The following is a 21,790-nucleotide window of genomic DNA, read 5'->3' as shown; positions in this document are numbered from 1 at the left end:
AGCAACTTGCCGGGGTAATTTTTTTATTTGGTAAAAGTGGACCCTCACGGCCTCCTCTTGCGAATTACGTCAGGGGATCTTTAACGTCCAGCGAGTTAAGCAGAAGTCCCCTCGCATCACGACAGTTATTAGACACCACAGTATATATGTATATTGAACGTCTTTCGCAATGTACGTAGCCAACCGTGATAATCGGATGTGTGGTAATAATCAGGGCAGGCAGCCGCTGGATTCGAACAGTAAACCTCTGCAACGAGCGGCGGACGCACTATCGCTGGGCTGCGTCACCACCCCATTTAGAACGCACGTCCTGTGAGGACTGACTCTGGTCTCATTACCACCACACCACCACCACCCGGCTTCAGCTCCTCCCTGTGTTACAGTCGACACGTCCCTCAAGGACCACTCGTGCACCAATAATTGCTTTTGGGTCTAACCCCTTGTTATACAGCAGAAAGCATGTTCTCTTACAGCATTGACAGCAGCACGCAATAAGATTTTGGGACCGAACAATTTACCTTCCAATTTGACATTATGATGTGATTCATAATAAAGGTTTTTGGGTTAGATCGCGTTATTTATAAATGTGTCGTAACCCTCCACCACCCGACACGGCCAATGAGCAAAAAAGTGTCACGTTGACAAAAGACAAATATTTCACTACTTTAGCCCACCGGTGTGTTGAAGAGTGAATCCACAACATTTACAGTTTGAGTACGACGTTTCGCTGGTAATTACATCCAGCATCATCGGGCAATTCGCCAGAATGGTTAAAAAACTGTAAATGTTGTGGATTCACTCTTCAACACACCGGTGGGCTAAAGTAGTGAACTATTTGTCTTTTGTCAACGTGACACTTTTTTGCTGATTGGCCGTGTCGGGTGGCGGAGGGTTACGACACATTTATAAATAACGCGATCTAACCCAAAAACCTTTATTATGAATATTGGTCGCGAAAACCTACGTGTAATAACTGATTATCATGTGAATTGATTCTAATTTCTGGCAGCAAGAAAATACAATAATACCTTCAAGTCATGGGTAAATTTATACATATACTGTACAATCTGTAATGCTCACTTATGGAGTTACGCATAGAGTCTTCAATTTTAACTGCCATGTTACTCTGGTCTAATGTACAAAAACGTGGTCTTACAAACCTAAGTGGGAATCTTTGAAAAATCGTGACTTAAAACATTTTTTTAAATCTGAAACGCAAAATAAACCCTTCCCGTTCGCCACTGTGATAGATTCACATTTGTTGCAATTGAGCACGTTCTGGTACCGATAGTTAATTTCCGTAAGTTAATGTATTGCCCAAGCACCTGCTTTAGAGGCTATGATGCAAGTACTATGTTGAGCTTCTTTCAGCACCGTACATAGCCAACCGTCCAAATCTTATACCGGTGTCCAAAGTTGACATCTCCATCTGTTTCTATCTGCACGAAGATAGACTGATATCCCTCTTTGCGCATTACGAGTTTTCTACTGGTGCTCTGGTTTCCTCCCACTTGTATAAACACCGGTCATTAATTGACTAAAATATCTTTAACAATTATTAAATCCAGGACCTTCCTGAAAAGGAGGGTAAATAAGTAACTGTTATTAATATTAACATATTTCGATTTAAAGCTTTCGTGACTGCAAGGATTCATCTTCTTTGGCTCTTTCGGTAAAGTCACGTAGAATGAGAATAAAATAATAAAATAATAAACTAATAAAATTCTCACGACGTTTCCACCACAACACAAGTGGCCTTCTTCAGGTGAAAGGAACAAACCTGTCGGGAGGACGACAAAGCTACAATCTGTCAAAGAAGAGTATTAATATATATTTACTATCTCCTAAATATGTTAAATAACACTCTTCTCTACGAAGACCATGTAATAATAACGATTCCTATGACATGGCCAATCATTACTTCACAAGGGTGCCGCGTAACTGACTGAGATTTTCCCTCGACCTTTCTGGCACTTTTTATAGTCCATGGACAACTGCAGAAATTGGTAACCTCTTTTTTTAGGTAGCAAAACTTTCGTCGTACCGATATATTTAAGCACTTAAGAAGAGTAAATTACTTGTGATTTGTTTAACCTTCGACGTGACTTTACCGAAAGAACCAAGAATATAGTAAATTACTTGGTAACCCACTCAGTTTAAGTGGTTATCACATAATTAACTGCTTGTTGGCAACAGAAAGAAATTGGAACCACGAATGTGTTCCACCCCAGGTGGTACCGACAAGTGAAATGTCTGGTCTGGGCTGATGGAATGATTATTGCAAAGGCCACTCGATCCTCCTTGCGAATCTCCACAGACAGCCATGTCAGCGTATCCAACACACGCCTCTATCCTGGTTCCCCTCTCACCTCTCAGCCCACAACCCTCCATGCCCAAATGAGGACTGCCTCTGAGAAACCCCCGTGCTGAGTTGTGACATAAGGCTCCATCCTAGGCCCCCTCTCGACTCAATATATCTCCTCCCTCTTGTAAACATCATCTCCCCTCCACACACTCTCCTTACCTCTCCCCTCCATCTCACTCTACTCCCCTCCACACACTACCTCACCTGTCCCATCTCACTCTACTCCACACTACCTTACCTGTCCCATCTCACTCTACTAAACACGCTACCTCACCTGTCCCATCTCACTCTACTCCACACACTACCTCACCTGTCCCATCTCACTCCCCTCCACACACTACCTCACCTGTCCCATCTCACTCTACTCCACACTACCTCACCTGTCCCATCTCACTCTACTCCACACACTACCTCACCTGTCCCATCTCACTCTACTCCCCTCCACACACTACCTCACCTGTCCCATCTCACTCTACTCCACACTACCTCACCTGTCCCATCTCACTCTACTCCACACACTACCTCACCTGTCCCATCTCACTCTACTCCACTCCACACTACGTCATCTGTCCCATCTCACTCTACTCCACACACTACCTCACCTGTCCCATCTCACTCTACTCCACACACTACCTCACCTGTCCCATCTCACTCTACTCCACACACTACCTCACCTGTCCCATCTCACTCTACTCCACACACTACCTCACCTGTCCCATCTCACTCTACTCTACACGCTACCTCACCTGTCCCATCTCACTCTACTCCACTCCACACTACGTCACCTGTCCCATCTCACTCTACTCCACACACTACCTCACGTGTCCCATCTCATTCTACTCTACTCCACACTACCTCACCTGTCCGATCTCACTCTACTCCACACACTACCTCACCTGTCCCATCTCACTCTACTCCACACACTACCTCACCTGTCCCATCTCACTCTACTCCACACACTACCTCACCTGTCCCATCTCACTCTACTCCACACACTACCTCACCTGTCCCATCTCACTCTACTCCACACACTACCTCACCTGTCCCATCTCACTCTACTCCACACACTACCTCACCTGTCCCATCTCACTCTACTCCCCTCCACACACTACCTCACCTGTCCCATCTCACTCTACTCCACACTACCTCACCTTTCTCATCTCACTCCCCTCCACACACTACCTCACCTGTCCCATCTCACTCTACTCCACACTACCTCACCTGTCCCATCTCACTCTACTCCACACACTACCTCACCTGTCCCATCTCACTCTACTCCACACACTACCTCACCTGTCCCATCTCACTCTACTCTACTCCACACTACCTCACCTGTCCCATCTCACTCTACTCCACACTACCTCACCTGTCCCATCTCATTCTACTCCACACACTACCTCACCTGTCCCATCTTACTCTACTCCACACACTACCTCACCTGTCCCATCTCACTCTACTCCTCACTATCTCACCTGTCCCATCTCACTCTACTCCACACACTACCTCACCTGTCCCATCTCACTCTACTCTACTCCACACACTACCTCACCTGTCCCATCTCACTCTACTCCACACGCTACCTCACCTGTCCCATCTCACTCTACTCCCCTCCACACACTACCTCACCTGTCCCATCTCACTCCACTCCACACACTACCTTACCTGTCCCATCTCACTCTACTCCACACACTACCTTACCTGTCCCATCTCACTCTACTCCACACACTACCTCACCTGTCCCATCTCACTCTACTCCACACACTACCTCACCTGTCCCATCTCACTCTACTCTACTCCACACGCTATCTCACCTGTCCCATCTCACTCTACTCCACACACTACCTCACCTGTCCCATCTCACTCTACTCCACACACTACCACACCTGTCCCATCCCACTCTACTCCACTCCACACACTACCTCACCTGTCCCATCTCACTCTACTCCACACACTACCACACCTGTCCCATCTCACTCTACTCCACTCCACACACTACCTCACCTGTCCCATCTCACTCTACTCCACACACTACCACACCTGTCCCATCCCACTCTACTCCCCTCCACACACTACCTCACCTGTCCCATCTCACTCTACTCCACACGCTACCTCACCTGTCCCATCTCACTCTACTCCACACACTACCTCACCTGTCCCATCTCACTCTACTCCACTCCACACTACGTCACCTGTCCCATCTCACTCTACTCCACACACTACCTCACCTGTCCCATCTCACTCTACTCCACACACTACCACACCTGTCCCATCTCACTCTTCTCTACTCCACACGCTATCTCACCTGTCCCATCTCACTCTACTCCACTCCACACACTACCTCACCTGTCCCATCTCACTCTACTCCACACGCTATCTCACCTGTCCCATCTCACTCTACTCCACACACTACCTCACCTGTCCCATCTCACTCTACTCCACACACTACCTCACCTGTCCCATCTCACTCTACTCTACTCCACACACTACCTCACCTGTCCCATCTCACTCTACTCTACTCCACACGCTATCTCACCTGTCCCATCTCACTCTACTCCACACACTACCTCACCTGTCCCATCTCACTCTACTCTACTCCACACACTACCTCACCTGTCCCATCTCACTCTACTCTACTCCACACACTACCTCACCTGTCCCATCTCACTCTACTCCACACACTACCACACCTGTCCCATCTCACTCTACTCCACTCCACACACTACCTCACCTGTCCCATCTCACTCTACTCCACACACTACCTCACCTGTCCCATCTCACTCTACTCCACACTACCTTACCTGTCCCATCTCACTCTACTCCACACACTACCTCACCTGTCCCATCTCACTCTACTCCACACACTACCTCACCTGTCCCATCTCACTCTACTCTACACGCTACCTCACCTGTCCCATCCCACTCTACTCCCCTCCACACACTACCTCACCTGTCCCATCTCACTCTACTCCACACACTACCTCACCTGTCCCATCTCACTCTACTCCACACACTACCTCACCTGTCCCATCCCACTCTACTCCACTCCACACACTACCTCACCTGTCCCATCTCACTCTACTCCACACACTACCACACCTGTCCCATCTCACTCTACTCCACTCCACACACTACCTCACCTGTCCCATCTCACTCTACTCCACACACTACCACACCTGTCCCATCTCACTCTACTCCCCTCCACACACTACCTCACCTGTCCCATCTCACTCTACTCCACACGCTACCTCACCTGTCCCATCTCACTCTACTCCACACACTACCTCACCTGTCCCATCTCACTCTACTCCACACTACCTCACCTGTCCCATCTCACTCTACTCCACACTACCTCACCTGTCCCATCTCACTCTACTCCACACTACCTTACCTGTCCCATCTCACTCTACTCCACACACTACCACACCTGTCCCATCTCACTCTACTCCACACACTACCTCACCTGTCCCATCTCACTCTACTCCACACACTACCTCACCTGTCCCATCTCACTCTACTCCCCTCCACACACTACCTCACCTGTCCCATCTCACTCTACTCCACACTACCTCACCTTTCTCATCTCACTCCCCTCCACACACTACCTCACCTGTCCCATCTCACTCTACTCCACACTACCTCACCTGTCCCATCTCACTCTACTCCACACACTACCTCACCTGTCCCATCTCACTCTACTCCACACACTACCTCACCTGTCCCATCTCACTCTACTCTACTCCACACTACCTCACCTGTCCCATCTCACTCTACTCCACACTACCTCACCTGTCCCATCTCATTCTACTCCACACACTACCTCACCTGTCCCATCTTACTCTACTCCACACACTACCTCACCTGTCCCATCTCACTCTACTCCTCACTATCTCACCTGTCCCATCTCACTCTACTCCACACACTACCTCACCTGTCCCATCTCACTCTACTCTACTCCACACACTACCTCACCTGTCCCATCTCACTCTACTCCACACGCTACCTCACCTGTCCCATCTCACTCTACTCCCCTCCACACACTACCTCACCTGTACCATCTCACTCCACTCCACACACTACCTTACCTGTCCCATCTCACTCTACTCCACACACTACCTTACCTGTCCCATCTCACTCTACTCCACACACTACCTCACCTGTCCCATCTCACTCTACTCCACACACTACCTCACCTGTCCCATCTCACTCTACTCTACTCCACACGCTATCTCACCTGTCCCATCTCACTCTACTCCACACACTACCTCACCTGTCCCATCTCACTCTACTCCACACACTACCACACCTGTCCCATCCCACTCTACTCCACTCCACACACTACCTCACCTGTCCCATCTCACTCTACTCCACACACTACCACACCTGTCCCATCTCACTCTACTCCACTCCACACACTACCTCACCTGTCCCATCTCACTCTACTCCACACACTACCACACCTGTCCCATCCCACTCTACTCCCCTCCACACACTACCTCACCTGTCCCATCTCACTCTACTCCACACGCTACCTCACCTGTCCCATCTCACTCTACTCCACACACTACCTCACCTGTCCCATCTCACTCTACTCCACTCCACACTACGTCACCTGTCCCATCTCACTCTACTCCACTCCACACACTACCTCACCTGTCTCATCTCACTCTACTCCACACACTACCACACCTGTCCCATCTCACTCTTCTCTACTCCACACGCTATCTCACCTGTCCCATCTCACTCTACTCCACTCCACACACTACCTCACCTGTCCCATCTCACTCTACTCCACACGCTATCTCACCTGTCCCATCTCACTCTACTCCACACACTACCTCACCTGTCCCATCTCACTCTACTCCACACACTACCTCACCTGTCCCATCTCACTCTACTCCACACACAACCTCACCTGTCCCATCTCACTCTACTCCACACACTACCTCACCTGTCCCATCTCACTCTACTCTACTCCACACACTACCTCACCTGTCCCATCTCACTCTACTCTACTCCACACGCTATCTCACCTGTCCCATCTCACTCTACTCCACACACTACCTCACCTGTCCCATCTCACTCTACTCCACACACTACCTCACCTGTCCCATCTCACTCTACTCCACACACAACCTCACCTGTCCCATCTCACTCTACTCCACACACTACCTCACCTGTCCCATCTCACTCTACTCTACTCCACACACTATCTCACCTGTCCCATCTCACTCTACTCCACACACTACCTCACCTGTCCCATCTCACTCTACTCTACTCCACACACTACCTCACCTGTCCCATCTCACTCTACTCCACACTACCTTACCTGTCCCATCTCACTCTACTCCACACACTACCTCACCTGTCCCATCTCACTCTACTCCACACACTACCTCACCTGTCCCATCTCACTCTACTCTACACGCTACCTCACCTGTCCCATCCCACTCTACTCCCCTCCACACACTACCTCACCTGTCCCATCTCACTCTACTCCACACACTACCTCACCTGTCCCATCTCACTCTACTCCACACACTACCTCACCTGTCCCATCCCACTCTACTCCACTCCACACACTACCTCACCTGTCCCATCTCACTCTACTCCACACACTACCACACCTGTCCCATCTCACTCTACTCCACTCCACACACTACCTCACCTGTCCCATCTCACTCTACTCCACACACTACCACACCTGTCCCATCTCACTCTACTCCCCTCCACACACTACCTCACCTGTCCCATCTCACTCTACTCCACACGCTACCTCACCTGTCCCATCTCACTCTACTCCACACACTACCTCACCTGTCCCATCTCACTCTACTCCACACTACCTCACCTGTCCCATCTCACTCTACTCCACACTACCTCACCTGTCCCATCTCACTCTACTCCACACTACCTTACCTGTCCCATCTCACTCTACTCCACTCCACACACTACCTCACCTGTCCCATCTCACTCTACTCCCCTCTCCACACACTACCTCACCTGTCCCATCTCACTCTACTCCACACACTACCTCACCTGTCCCATCTCACTCTACTCCCCTCCACACACTACCTCACCTGTCCCATCTCACTCTACTCCACACTACCTCACCTGTCCCATCTCACTCTACTCCCCTCCACACACTACCTCACCTGTCCCATCTCACTCTACTCCACACACTACCTCACCTGTCCCATCTCACTCTACTCCCTTCCACACACTACCTCACCTGTCCCATCTCACTCCCCTCCACACACTACCTCACCTGTCCCATCTCACTCTACTCCACACTACCTCACCTGTCCCATCTCACTCTACTCCACACACTACCACACCTGTCCCATCTCACTCTACTCCACACACTACCTCACCTGTCCCATCTCACTCTACTCCACTCCACACACTACCTCACCTGTCCCATCTCACTCTACTCCACACACTACCTCACCTGTCCCATCTCACTCTACTCCCCTCTACGCTCTCCTACTGCCCCCCCCCTCAACTCACTCCACTAGCACGCCTATCTCTCCCCTCTCAGCTCAGCAACAAATGAATTATTTATTCTGCTCAGTGGGAGGTCGCTTATTCCCCTCTGCCGCCGAATTTCCTACAACGCTCCCTCTCTCTTCCCCCCATTCCTCTAGAATCCATTGCGCCCGGCCAAGTCCTGTTGTTGGGGGGGGGGGGGAGAAGAGAGCTTTATAGCTCATCGGATTCCACCAGTTTAAATATTCAAATTCCGACTGGCGACTGCTCCCCCTTCTCCCACAGACTCGCACACGGCGATCCACAAATACACGCGGCGATAAATCCATCGAGACACGCGTGGCGGGATGTGGGGGTGGGGGTCACGCCGACACCAAGGTGCTCATCAAGCCCCGTCGCTTATCATTATTATTTATTTAGCGTTTAAAGACGCGATACGAAGAGGGGAGAGAGGGGAGAGAGGCGAGGTTGGGTAGGGGTGCGCGCTCGTTCGCGTCGTACATTGCGTGCCAGACTCGAGCCAAAGGCGTCGTCGCTACGTGCGTGGCCACGAGGCTTGCTTATTATTCAAGCTACGGGCACCCCCAAGCTACGGGCCCCCAAAGCTACGGGGCCCCCCCAAGCTACGGGCCCCCCAAGCTACGTGTCCCCCCAAGCTACGGTGCCCCCCCCCCAAGCTACGCCCCCCCCCCCCAAGCTACGGGCCCCCCCAAGCTACGGTGCCCCCCCAAGCTACGGGGCCCCCCAAGCTACGGGGCCCCCCAAGCTACGGGCCCCCCCGAAGCTACGGTGCCCCCCCAAGCTACGGGGCCCCCCAAGCTACGGGGCCCCCCCAAGCTACGGGCCCCCCCAACCTACGGGGCCCCCCAAGCTACGGGGCCCCCCCCAAGCTACGGGGCCCCCCAAGCTACGGGCCCCCCCCAAGCTACGGGGCCCCCCAAGCTACGGGCCCCCCCCAAGCTACGGGCCCCTCCAAGCTACGGGGCCCCCCCAAGCTACGGGCCCCCCACCCCGAGCGGCGTCGTCCTCCACGCAGCCATGACCTGCGGGGCACCGCTCGCAGGCGGCGTGCTGCTCGTGCTGCCCGTCCGTCCGTGCGAGCGAGCGAGCGAGGAACGCAACAAGCGGCAAGCGACAAGCGGCACCGCGTCCACGATTGCCAACTGCGAGGCGGCGTTTAATCGTTGCGCAAGACGGGCAGCAGCAATGAGCGCCGGCTGATGTCATCGTCATCATCATCATCAACAACAACGTCGTCGTCATCGTCGTCGTGGTTGGTGGTGATGGTGGTGGTTGTTGTTTACCACTCGCAAGGCGCTAAGAATAACCCGAGTAAACATCGCTGCTGCTGCTGCTGTTGTTGTTGTGGCCGCTAACGCCGCCGTCGTCCTAAGCGCGTGGCGGAGTCTCCCGCTACAGCCCCTCGACTCCTAACTCTCAAAACTCCCCCCGCCGACTCGGGAGTGGCGCGAGGGGCCGGTGAGTCGATGCCGCCTCGGGGGCCGTCTCCTTTGTCTCGCTGCGGGGCCCTCGCGGCCTAAGCCGAGGGCCCCGCAGCGGCCGCGGACGTCCGCGGCGTTCGCTGGCGCTCGGTCTCTCATCCCGCCCGCCCGCCCGCTCGCTCACCCCGCAGAGAGCTCCACGCGTGGCTCCCTCCTCGGCGCGGAGTTCGTCAACGAAGAGGCGAGATGACGGACAGCGAGAGGAGAGGAGGCGGCGGTGGTGGTGGTGGGGGAGATCAACGCGGCGATGACGGCGAACGCCACTGCGGGGTCATTGTCGGCGGGGGGAGCAGGGGGGGGGGTGTGAGACTCGTGACGCAACCTCCGCGCGTGACGTCACCTCTATTATGATGTCACTTCTGTCGGTGGTGGTGGTGGTGGCGTTACAACCCGCATCGCTTGTCAAATGACGTCAAAAAATGTCACTTCTGTCTGGTGGTGGTGGCGTTGGGGGCCGTCCATAAATGACGTCACGCGATTTTGGACGATTTTTGACCCCCCCCCTTTCGTCACACTGCGTCACAAAAAATCAGACCCCCCCCTCAAATATGACGTCACAAAGCTCTGCCCCCCCCCAAAAAAAACATGCTTCAAATCGAATTTTGATTTAAAGCTTTCGTGACTGCAGGGATTAATATTCTTGGTTCTTTCGGTAAAGTCACGTAGAAGGGAAACAATAAAATAATAAAATATTAAAATATTTTTTTATTTAATTGATTCATTGGTGTAAAATAAAATGTTTCGCTCCGGATGACGCTGCAAAGTATTATCTGTATTTTGATTTGGCGTGCTGATCTTAAAGGTGCATTAAAAAATGTGATACTCCGACCAATGCTTCTCTCTGCCTCCCTGTCCGTCTTTCCTCCCTGCTTACCTCTTGGTGGACTTGTATATGTATTTCTACTGACCGTGTACCTCGTATTTTTCATTCTATCTATGCTGGTATGTGCAATCCAAAGGTTGGACACGAAATTTAACACTCTTCTGAAATTCGTGGTCCGCCAGGAAGTGTCTAACTGTGTTGTTGGCCTGACTGGATGTGCTTCACATAATGTTTTTTCAGGTTTGTTGAATTCTCGTCTCTCGTCTTTTTGTTGTATTTAACTCATGCAGCCGGCTGTGGCTCTAGGATTTGGTGTTACATGTTATTTATGTAGTTTATTGTAAAAAATCGGTCACAGTCCCTGTGATCACTGTTACGTTGCAATTATGGCTTTATTTTTTGGTGATTTCGAAAACGTTTTTTGGTTTGGACATGCTTGTTTTGTTGTAGTACGGAGTTAGACTGATGGCCTTAATCTAAGTGGTCTTGTGGTTGTTGTTGTTGTTTACTCTTTGGTTCTATTGGGTAAAGTCACGTAGGTAAAAAATAAAATAACAAAAATCACGACGTTTTGGCCACAACACAAGCGGCCTTCATCAGGTGAAGGGACGAGACTGTCTGGAGGACAGCGCTGGAGTGAAAAAAGCCACGCTCAGATCACGACATTTAAGCTGTGTGAGAAGAAACAAAGCGCCTTGACAAAGGAATTAGCATATAATTTAGCATTGAAATGGCTGAGTGATTAGCTTGTGACTGGTCACAGAAATGGCTCTGTTAAAGTTAAAGCATACACATCCGCAAAGGCACCCCTTGACAAAGGAATTATCATATAATTAAGCATTGAAATAGCTAAGTTAAAGTATACACATCCGCAGAGGCACCCCTTGACAAAGGAATTAGCATAGAATTTAGCATTGAAATAGCTGAGTGATTAGCTTGTAACTGGTCACAGAAATAGCTATGTTAAAGTCAGAGCATATACATTCACCGAGGCACCTAGTACAAATCAAACAGGAGAATTTAGCGAAACACAACCACGCTCAGACCGCGGACCTTTAATCTGTGCAAGCAAACAAGGTGCCCTGACAAAGAAATTAGCATAAAAATTAGCATTTGATTGGCTGATTTTAGAAAAGAGGTGGTGTACGTGCCGGTGGACTTGCCGTTTGGCGCGGGGGGGGGGGGAGTTTACCTATTGATGGTGTGAAAAGGGAATTTATAAGAGCTGCGAAAGTTTGGGGTACCACTACTTGAAAAATATACTGTACCATTGAAATTAGTTTAATGTTTAGTTCGATTTAGAACATCTTTCCAATGATTGCTTAATTTGAAACCATCTTCTCGGTTGAAATTGTGTCTGTTTGTAGATCTGAATTGCCTCGTGAACAAGTCTCTGATAAAAACCCGTGGGTTTGCAAAGAACCTTGGTATCGGAGAAAATTATATCGTGATCACCCACAGCGTTGTAACAGTGATCAGCCACGGCAGAAGAATTCGTTTTGCCGTGTTTCAAATCTGATTTGTGCTCGCGAATTCGGTCAGAGACATGTCGCTTTGTCTCCCCGATATAGCAATCACCGCAGGTACAACTCAATTTGTAAACCCCGGGGTACTGTAAGTCAGGAATGACATCCTTCACGGATGGGATCAGATCACGAATTTTGTGTACTGTATTGAACCGGACCTGGATCTTGTGTTTATTTAGAATTTTGGAAATCTTTTTAGTAACGCCTGCTATATATGGTAGTGTGATGGTTTTGACCGGAGTATCAAGTGGTTGTTTCTGTATGGAGGGAGAAACAGCTTGGCGGATGGTACGGTCAGAGTAACCATTCCTTTTGAGGGCCAGGTGTACATGTTTTAATTCACTGGTCAGGTGGTGTTGGTCCGAAGTGCAATGAGCCCTATGGTATAAAGTTTTGATGAGAGAATTCTTTTGAGCTGGGTGGTGGTGGGAATCAAGTTTCAAGTAGGAATCTGTGTGGGTGGGTTTCCTGTAGACAGAATGCCCCAATGAGCCATCAGGTCTCCTCTCAAACAGAACATCTAAGAATGGTAGCTTGCCATCTTTCTCCACTTCCATGGTGAATTTGATGGCGGGATGTCTGGAATTGATGTGGTGTAGGATAAGGTTCAGAGCTGGGAGGCCATGTGGCCAAATGACGAAAGTGTCATCCACATATCTCTTCCACAGGGAAGGTCTGAGGGTGGAAGTCTGGATGGCGTCTGATTCAAATTTCTCCAAGAAAATATTGGCTTTCACTGGTGACAAGGGGGATCCCATGGGGGTACCCTCATTTTGTTTGTAGGAGCCATTCCAAATATGGATCCTTGCAGTCACGAAAGCTTTAAATCTAGAATTGTTGTTGTTGTTTGACTTGCATCCCACTGGGATTTTTTGCACACAGCGTTGGTGTACGGTGCTATTTAAGGAATATTTTGCTGGTTTTTAATGGATTTTCTGTTTGCACAGTCACATAGTCACTTTAAGCTGTTTTCGTGTTCGTGTTTTTTGTTTGTTGTGGTTGCACCCGATTCAAGAGCCGAATGGCTCACAGGGCTATACCAAAATAAAATAAACTTCATAGTTCATAAAACTGAACTGAATCCTGTCGCTCTGGTGGAAGCGTCAGGCTGTCTCTCTGTTTATGACGTCATCATGTCGCTCTCTGGTGGATGCGTCAGGCTGTCTCTCTGTTTGTGACGTCATCCTGTCGCTCTCTGGTGGAGGCGTCAGGCTGTCTCTCTGTTGGTGACGTCATCCTGTCGCTCTCTGGTGGAAGCGTCAGACTGTCTCTCTGTTGGGAACGTCATCCTGTCGCTCTCTGGTGAAGGCGTCAGGCTGTCTCTCTGTTGGTGACGTCATCCTGTCGCTCTCTCGTGGAGGCGTCAGGCTGTCTCTCTGTTGGTGACGTCATCCTGTCGCTCTTTGGTGGATGCGTCAGGCTGTCTCTCTGTTTGTGACGTCATCCTGTCGCTCTCTGGTGGAGGCGTCAGGCTGTCTCTGTGTTGATGACGTCATCCTGTCGCTCTCTGGTGGAAGCGTCAGACTGTCTCTCTGTTGGGAACGTCATCCTGTCGCTCTCTGGTGAAGGCGTCAGGCTGTCTCTCTGTTGGTGACGTCATCCTGTCGCTCTCTGGTGGAGGCGTCAGGCTGTCTCTCTGTTGGTGACGTCATCCTGTCGCTCTCTGGTGGAAGCGTCAGGCTGTCTCTCTGTTGGTGACGTCATCCTGTCGCTCTCTGGTGGAGGTGTCAGGCTGTCTCTCTGTTGGTGAAGTCATCGTGTCACTGTCTGGTGGAGGCGTCAGGCTGTCTCTCTGTTGGTGACGTCATCCTGTCGCTCTCTGGTGGAATCGTCAGGCTGTCTCTCTGTTGGTGACGTCATCCCGTCGCTCTCTTTCGGTGACGTCATCGCCACCCGCCGTCTCTCCCAGTCGGTGGTGACGGCACGCGGCGCGATGTCGGCTCCTCTCGCCCCGCGCGGCCTCCGCGCCCTGAGTCGCCTCCTCCTCGTGGCGGCTCCCCCGCCGCGCTCCCTGCGCCTCGCCCGCTCCCTCGCCACGGGGGTCCGCGTCTCGGCGCTCTGCGGCGCCAGCGAGCGGCAGCAGCCGCGGCGGCAATGGCTGCAGGTAGCGCGAGGATGCACGGGAGGTGTTGGAGGGGAGGAGGAGGAGGCCCCAAGGTCAATGAAGCGGCGAGCCGAGTGCGGCCACCCCCAGCGCTAGGGGACGCGGGCCTCCAGTGATGGCTGTGCGGAGACAAAAATTCCACGTGTAGCCTCCACAGGCTGTTTGGGAGGGGGGGAGTGCTGTTAGCGAGCACCTATTAAGCCCGGAGGTGGTGTGGCAAGCACCACGCACGCCCGCCTTTGTCTCCCCAGTGCTGATGTTTGAAACCCCTCACCCAGGTACTCGTTTTGAGTTTGAATGAACCTAGGGTGACGGGTTCGGATGTAAACCGACCGCTGATGTTGCCCTTGGCCTGGAATGGAACTGGGACCGCCGGTGTTCGTAGCGCGGTACGGTGAGAATAGCGAGCTCGTGACCCCTTGTTGGCAGCCACGGAGACAGTCGCCTCCCAGCAACAGCAGAGGGCAGAGGAGCGACGCTCACAACAACGAGCGGAGCGCCGGGCGGATAAGCCGCAGCGAGTTGTCACAGTGCAGCACTTGAGTTTCTATCGTTAAAGCAAGAGGGGGAGGTTCGGGTTCTTGCCGCATCACCCCCTGGTGTGCTACACACTCTAGGGTTGGTGGATCACACAAATGTTGCGAAACTCCCCCGTGAGCCGTCTCGGGTGTCATAACCCGAACTTTGCCAGGGAGGCAGTGCGGGATGATATACATCGTCCTCACGCGTGGGTTTATCTCCAGGTGCTCCGGTTTTCCCTCCCACATTGTTAAACGCCCAGTAAATTGGAGCGCGGAGCTTTGGCTAGTCGCCGACACCGGCCCACCCGCGTGAGGCTACCGGCCCCACTTGGCCGGTTCCTGGCGCCCGAGCCGTTCTCTCTGTTCTAGAGCGAGCGACATCCCTTGGATGCTCGCCACAACCGCAGGCTTGTGAGGGTTAAGCGAATGCTGTCCGTGCTTGTGGCCCGTGCAGGTTCGCATGCCGAGCGCGCAGAGCCTACGCGGTTACTGCGACGCGCCACCGCTGACGCTGCACTTCATCACGGAGAGGGTCATGTACGTGCTGAATCTCTACGACAAGATCGACCCGCAGAAGGTGTGGCGGCCGTAGCGGGCCACAGCGCGGCTCAAAAAACAACGGCGATACTAACAGAGTGGATCAACGCGAACGTCCAGAACAAACACCACGTTTGAGACCCTAACGTCGCACCCCTCCAGGCTTTGGCATCCCTCCTCGAACGTGGTGTCACCATGAGCGGCATCAAAATATCTACAGGCCGATGCGCATGAATGGCACAGTAAAGACATTCCACAGTGGTGTGATTTATATAGTAAACCCATATGAACACAGGTATACATAGCGACCCATCGAGACGCACAGAGATGCATTAAAGACAAGGCACGGTCGTGCTAATTGTGGCCATGCAACCAAAAACTATGGACCATAGAATAAACCACTGTGGTCTGCACTCCTTCAACGGGGGAGAAACAGCCAAACTACACGAAGTCTCTGCTGAAGCACCCTCGTGGCTAACAGACCTCGCCATTGGCATTTAACTCATGAGCGTATTGCCATCGTATGCAAGAATTGAATGCATGACAAATATAACGCTTGAAATCTCTCCACTTAATTCCTCCCAGTTGACCGCCAAACTTGTAATCGTACGACGATTGCGACTGAAATCCTTTTAACAACCGCAATGCCACTCGGTCACAACTCTGTGGCACCCAAAGTCTCTTCAAGGAGAGTTTCAACACCGTGACTCTTACACCCAGGGCCTTAAGCTCGCAATTTGAAATATGTTCTGGTCAACTGAGAGCTGAAGCCAGTGGCTTTACGCATTTTGGCGAGGCACGATGTGCAATAGAATCGTAACCGCAGCCATCGGTCAACCGGATGTGGGGTGTGCCAGGTTGGCTTGTAAGCCCTACGATCTGAGGGCTTCAGAATCATTAAGCACTTTTCAAATGAATCTAAAAACTAACTTTTTTAAAACTTGCTTTTAAGTCGGATTTTCTTAAACGCGTTATTGTGATTACTCGCTTGTTTGCCCGTCCTCGGGCGAAAGCTGTAATATTTTACGAAAACATTCACCAGAGTATAATTGTATCTTGTGTAAATTTAATGCCGGTGAATCTTGCACAAAAGTACGTCATCGAACACGTCACTGCATTTCACTGTAGCACTGTATTAATGGCAGTGAATCTTGCACAAAACTACGTCATAAAACACCTCACTTCATGCCACTGTAGCACTTTATTTAACTGACCTTCAAATTGTTCAAATTCACTGCTTCCATACTTTATTTTCTTTTGCTTTCGCTCGCTGGGGTTTAAATAAATTGGAATTCGAAACAATATCCGGGACATCACCGAGCAATGTCTATTTTATGATACATCTTCTTTGGTTCTTATTGTGTTATGTTATTTTATTTTATCAATTTATTATTTTATTCTCATTCTACGTGACTTTACCGAAAGAACCAAAGAAGATGAATCATTGCAGTCACGAAAGCTTTAAATCGAAATTTATTTTATGATAATTCAGAAGCATCAATTAGACTTACCTTTTGTCTCAAGTGCTGAATAAATAAAGACACCAAATCGACTTTGTTGCTGTGTAGAATTATTTATTTTTATCACTTTCAATAAAGAAACGTCAAACTTAAGGCGAATTTGCGGGGAAAAAAAAATGTCTTTCCGCTCGACCTGCGCGAGTGTAAAAATCCACCCTCTAATGATTATTAGTGAGGGGGGGGGGCCCTCATGTGGAGGACCCCACCTGTTCATGATTATTAATGAGGGGGGCTGGTAGACGTGGAGTGACGTCACGCGCGTTACACACAGACATTCTTGGCTCATATTAGTAATGTCTTTGCTCGAAATTTGTAACGGCGTGATTTTATTTTGCCCACAAGTTCACTTTTATTGTTCATGCCTGTAAAGCACTATGTATTGCATTTTTTTGCATGAATAGTGCTACAGAAATTACGTTTTATTGATTAAACTGAAGAGAATGCTGTTAACAGACGGTGCATTTTTTTGCCTTCAGTTAAAACTGGAGTCACATTTCATGAAGGACTTGGGTCTCGACAGTCTGGACCAAGTGGAGGTGATCATGGCCATGGAGGATGAGTTTGGTGAGTGGAGTTCTGGTTCAATTTCATTGTCTGCACCGACTCGAATCGGTGCAAACGCTGCCAGTGATGTGGATGGACATCGCCCTCGGCCAGTCGTCCCTCTGGTGTCCGTAAAATGAGTATCACTTTGTGAGAAGTCATCATTGGTTTTAGTAAGAAGAGCTACCATAGGAATATACTAATGAGGATCCCATGGGCCTTCCAGCAATATGTTTTCGCAGATAAACTCTGAGTGTGGCCTGTTATACAATTTATGCCTAAAACTCGGTCGAAACTGATGTGAGCATTTTCCCCACTCAAAACAAATGCTGCTGTAAAACATCGGTCCAGAAGGCGCGTTGTGCCGATCACCCTCAATGCTGTTGCTCTCTGGCTGCGCGCCCGTGCTGTCTATTTGCCGAAACCACCTCAAGTGTGTCGAGCGGTTTTCAGAGCGGTTGACGAGATGCGGATTTTGTTGTTTCAAAGGCTTCGAGATTCCAGATGTGGATGGGGAGCAGCTGTTAACGCCGCAGGATCTGATCAATTACATTGCAAACAAGCGAGACGTGTACGAGTGAATGCGGCCATGCTGCCTGCAGGTTCGCCGTTGTTCACACACACCCCCTTTCCCCATTTGGAGATGCTGTGATATTGAGTAAACGTGTGGCAACGAGTTCGTACAGTGGCTGCGATGGCCGCTGGGTGGAGCGTCTTCTTTCCCTGCGGTTAAGTGAAGTCTCACGATTTGATTCGAGGATCTATTATTATTTTGTGGTGTTCTGCCCGATACTGCCTGCCTTGTTTGTAACGTCTTAATTGCTTTTGATTTAAAGCTTTCGTGACTGCAGTAATTCATATTCTTAGCTCTTTCGGTAAAGTCACGTTGAAGGGAAACAATAAAATAATAAACGTGACTTTACCAAAAGAGCTAAGAATATGTCTTAATTGCTGTCAATGCATCTCATCTTTAGGGACTCATTTGATTAATGTTTTTGTTCCATTTGGTCGTCGCAGTGACGAGATGTTAATTACCTTGCTAGGTATACACGAGGTCATGGGTTCAATCCTGACACTGACGCCTGCTGTATATTTGGAGTTTGCGTGTTCTCCCCGTGGTAGCGTTGTCTTTTCTCCGGGTCCTCTGATTTTTCCCTCATTTAGAAACATGCAATTAGAGTATTTGGCCACGATACATTTCCACGTGATAAGCCACTGTATTGGGCTATCATTTGTGGCCAGGTCGTTTCTGAAAAAAAAGCTATTTCTCTCAGTGGGCCTTATCTGGTAAAATAAAGAATAGTTTAGTATTATGGGTTTTATTTGCCTAAAGAATGATGATTGCTTGTGTTGCAGTCGAAACGTCGTGAGAATTTTATTGTTTTATATTTGTATTATTTTATTGTTTCCCTTCTACGTGACTTTACCGAAAGAACCAAGAATATGAATCCCTGCAGTCACGAAAGCTTTAAATCAAGATTTAATGTAGCATACTATTTGTATCAATAAAATGTTAGTTTTACAGGTGCATCACCTGATAAGTATCATCGGCATAAGAATACATTTTAATCCTTCACATGCGCACTCCTTCCTAACCCTATTGTGTTGTGTGTCTTCCCTTTAGGTGTGCTGAGGAAGTGATGTCACGGTTCTTTATAAGATGTACCTTTATGGAAGTGGCGTTTGGTTTTGGTCAACAGGGAATAGTTTGCTGAAGCTTTACTCATTTCAGTTCTCGGATCTAAGTGTCTGGGCTCTTTGCCCGGTCAATAAAGACCGTCTAATACAACGCGAAAGCCGATTGACACGGTTAGCAAATACTTTGTGGTCATTGCCTCAGGCCTCGTGGTTCACATGGATGGCACGGTGGTGCTGGTGGATCATCGGGTGTCAATGCAAGTGTGAGCTGCGCGTGTGTCTTCAAGTGCCGGTTCAACCCGCGCTCAATAAAAGGCTAAAACTCTTCGACGTGATGTCGTCTCTTGAATGCTGCAAACCCTTTGGCCGAGCGGTGTCGTTGAGTAACAATTCACGTTCGTCAACGCGCCGTTTGCTCAAAGCGGCAGAGGCCTGCCTCTTCGTAGCCCTGTCGGCACTGCGCCCGCAGCCGACGGACGTCTCGGGGAAACCGCACGGTTCGCGCTAACTCTTTTTTTTGTTTAATCCGTAAATTATCGTGCGCGCGTGCGTGTGTTTTCAGCCCCCCCCCCCCCCCCATGACATGTCGCCACGAAAACGCCCAGCGATAAAATTGCAAACGGAAAACAGGACCCCCGCCCACCCCGAGATTTTTGTTTTTATCTTTTAAACACCGTCACTGAGGACGGGGCCCCCAAAAGGTCAAGCGGCCATCGACAAACGGCCTTTCGGTTTAACACGGAGGAGGCTTCTGCGACCAGTATCCATAATACAGTTTTTTCGGGGTTAGATCGCGTAAATATATAAATGTTCCGTTAAACCTGCCACCACCGGACAGCCAATTAGTAAGGTTTCTCACGTAAACAGAACGTGCCAATTCGTTACTAGTACAGCACAGCGGTGTGTTGGAGAGTAAATGTACAACATTTGCAATCTTGAGTACGACGTTTCTCCAGGAATTGCAACTAGCATCATCAGGCGATGCATGCAAGACAATGGTATTTCAATGTCCCCCTTTTTTATCACAGCCTCCATTCTGTGATGTAGGCCACACTCATCAATGCTGCAACGTGTTCAGTCCATTCACACAAGGTGTCCGATTTTACATGAAGGTCGCTTGCGTGCTGCGTTCGATTATGCCACATCGATTTACATTTATTGTTGAGGATGCGATTGATTCCGTGCACCCAAACCATGTGGAGATGTCCAAATCCATGCCAATGTTAAAACTTCGTGATGGGGTCTGTGGAACGCACAGGCAGGAGGACATCACATGACTACAACTTTGACTTTTTAGTGTATTCTACACACTATCATCTCACGTATTCTATACACTGTCATCTCCCGAGATGCCCTGCAGCACCACAATGCGTGCCTCAAGATTTGGCAATGCCAACAACAACAGCGGTGACCTGTGCAGAATATTGGGCAAAGACTAGGTTGGACAGGAGATGAAGAAGAAGACTTCATTGTTAACGTGTTGAGAGCATATACGTTTCAAACCGGATTCTGAGATCGAGCACACACGCACACTCGGCGCCGGATTAAGCTAGTGCGGGGCCTGTAGCATATGCTATCAAGGGGCAATAAATAAGCACATTAAAACTAAACAATGTTACTGGCATAGTAAAGTAATTGTATTTTTTCATTTGCTATACAGCCAGATAATACGACAAATCGCTAACATTAAACACCCAGTCGTTCAGAAAAGTTGAAGGCGGTATAGTACTATAGTAATAGAGCAAGTGCAGAATCACTGAACCGGAATTGATAGCTTGAAAGCATTTAGCGCGGGGCCCTTGAAAGTGCGGGGTCCGTAGCTACTACAACACGTGTAGTAGTAGCTACTACAACACGTGTAGTAGTAGCTACTACAACACGTGTAGTAGTAGCTACTACAACACGTGTAGTAGTAGCTACTACAACACGTGTAGTAGTAGCTACTACAACACGTGTAGTAGTACTACAACACGTGTAGTAGCTACTACACGTGTAGTAGTAGCTACTACAACACGTGTAGTAGTAGCTACTACAACACGTGTAGTAGTAGCTACTACAACACGTGTAGTAGTAGCTACTACAACACGTGTAGTAGTAGCTACTACTACAACACGTGTAGTAGTAGCTGCTACTACAACACGTGTAGTAGTAGCTACTACAACACGTGTAGTAGTAGCTACTACAACACGTGTAGTAGTAGCTACTACAACACGTGTAGTAGTAGC

At 49.6% G+C, this 21,790-nt stretch overlaps 2 protein-coding genes across 14 annotated transcripts in view; one reads left to right on the top strand and one right to left on the bottom strand.

Moving 5' to 3' along the window:
* HECTD1 (HECT domain E3 ubiquitin protein ligase 1) overlaps positions 1–10,684 on the bottom strand; it is an 89,166-nt gene extending 78,482 nt beyond the window's left edge. For 6 of the 13 annotated variants that reach the window (XM_076067613.1, XM_032956179.2, XM_032956183.2 and 3 more), the window contains exon 1: positions 10,478–10,682. The gene's annotated coding sequence lies outside the window, so the exon portion shown is untranslated. Of the gene's footprint in view, positions 1–10,477 lie in introns of all 13 variants that reach the window. The other 7 variants (XM_076067606.1, XM_076067609.1, XM_076067612.1 and 4 more) reach the window with 3 other exon arrangements.
* A 3,875-nt stretch (positions 10,685–14,559) lies between these two features.
* On the top strand, positions 14,560–19,890 carry NDUFAB1 (NADH:ubiquinone oxidoreductase subunit AB1). The gene is made up of 5 exons (XM_032956191.2): positions 14,560–14,806; positions 15,782–15,904; positions 17,861–17,948; positions 18,417–18,529; positions 19,552–19,890. Exons 1-4 carry the CDS (start codon positions 14,636–14,638, stop codon positions 18,506–18,508), a joined length of 474 nt encoding a protein of 157 aa, XP_032812082.2. The 5' UTR covers positions 14,560–14,635; the 3' UTR covers positions 18,509–18,529; positions 19,552–19,890.
* The last annotated feature ends 1,900 nt before the right edge of the window (positions 19,891–21,790 follow it).

Source organism: Petromyzon marinus, chromosome 17, assembly GCF_048934315.1.
Source record: "Petromyzon marinus isolate PM22_M1 ecotype Great Lakes invasive population chromosome 17, UKy_Petmar_22M1.pri1.0, whole genome shotgun sequence".
Taxonomy (NCBI): domain Eukaryota; kingdom Metazoa; phylum Chordata; class Hyperoartia; order Petromyzontiformes; family Petromyzontidae; genus Petromyzon; species Petromyzon marinus.
This window is presented reverse-complemented; position numbering and strand designations above follow the sequence as displayed.

Bases quoted from the DNA above. Each gene is read 5' to 3' on its own strand.
- NDUFAB1 (XM_032956191.2), top strand. From the start codon at position 14,636: ATGTCGGCTCCTCTCGCCCCGCGCGGCCTCCGCGCCCTGAGTCGCCTC. The intron at 14,807-15,781 runs GTAGCGCGAGGA...TGGCCCGTGCAG, and splicing joins CGCGGCGGCAATGGCTGCAG to GTTCGCATGCCGAGCGCGCA. The intron at 15,905-17,860 runs GTGTGGCGGCCG...TTTTGCCTTCAG, and splicing joins ACAAGATCGACCCGCAGAAG to TTAAAACTGGAGTCACATTT.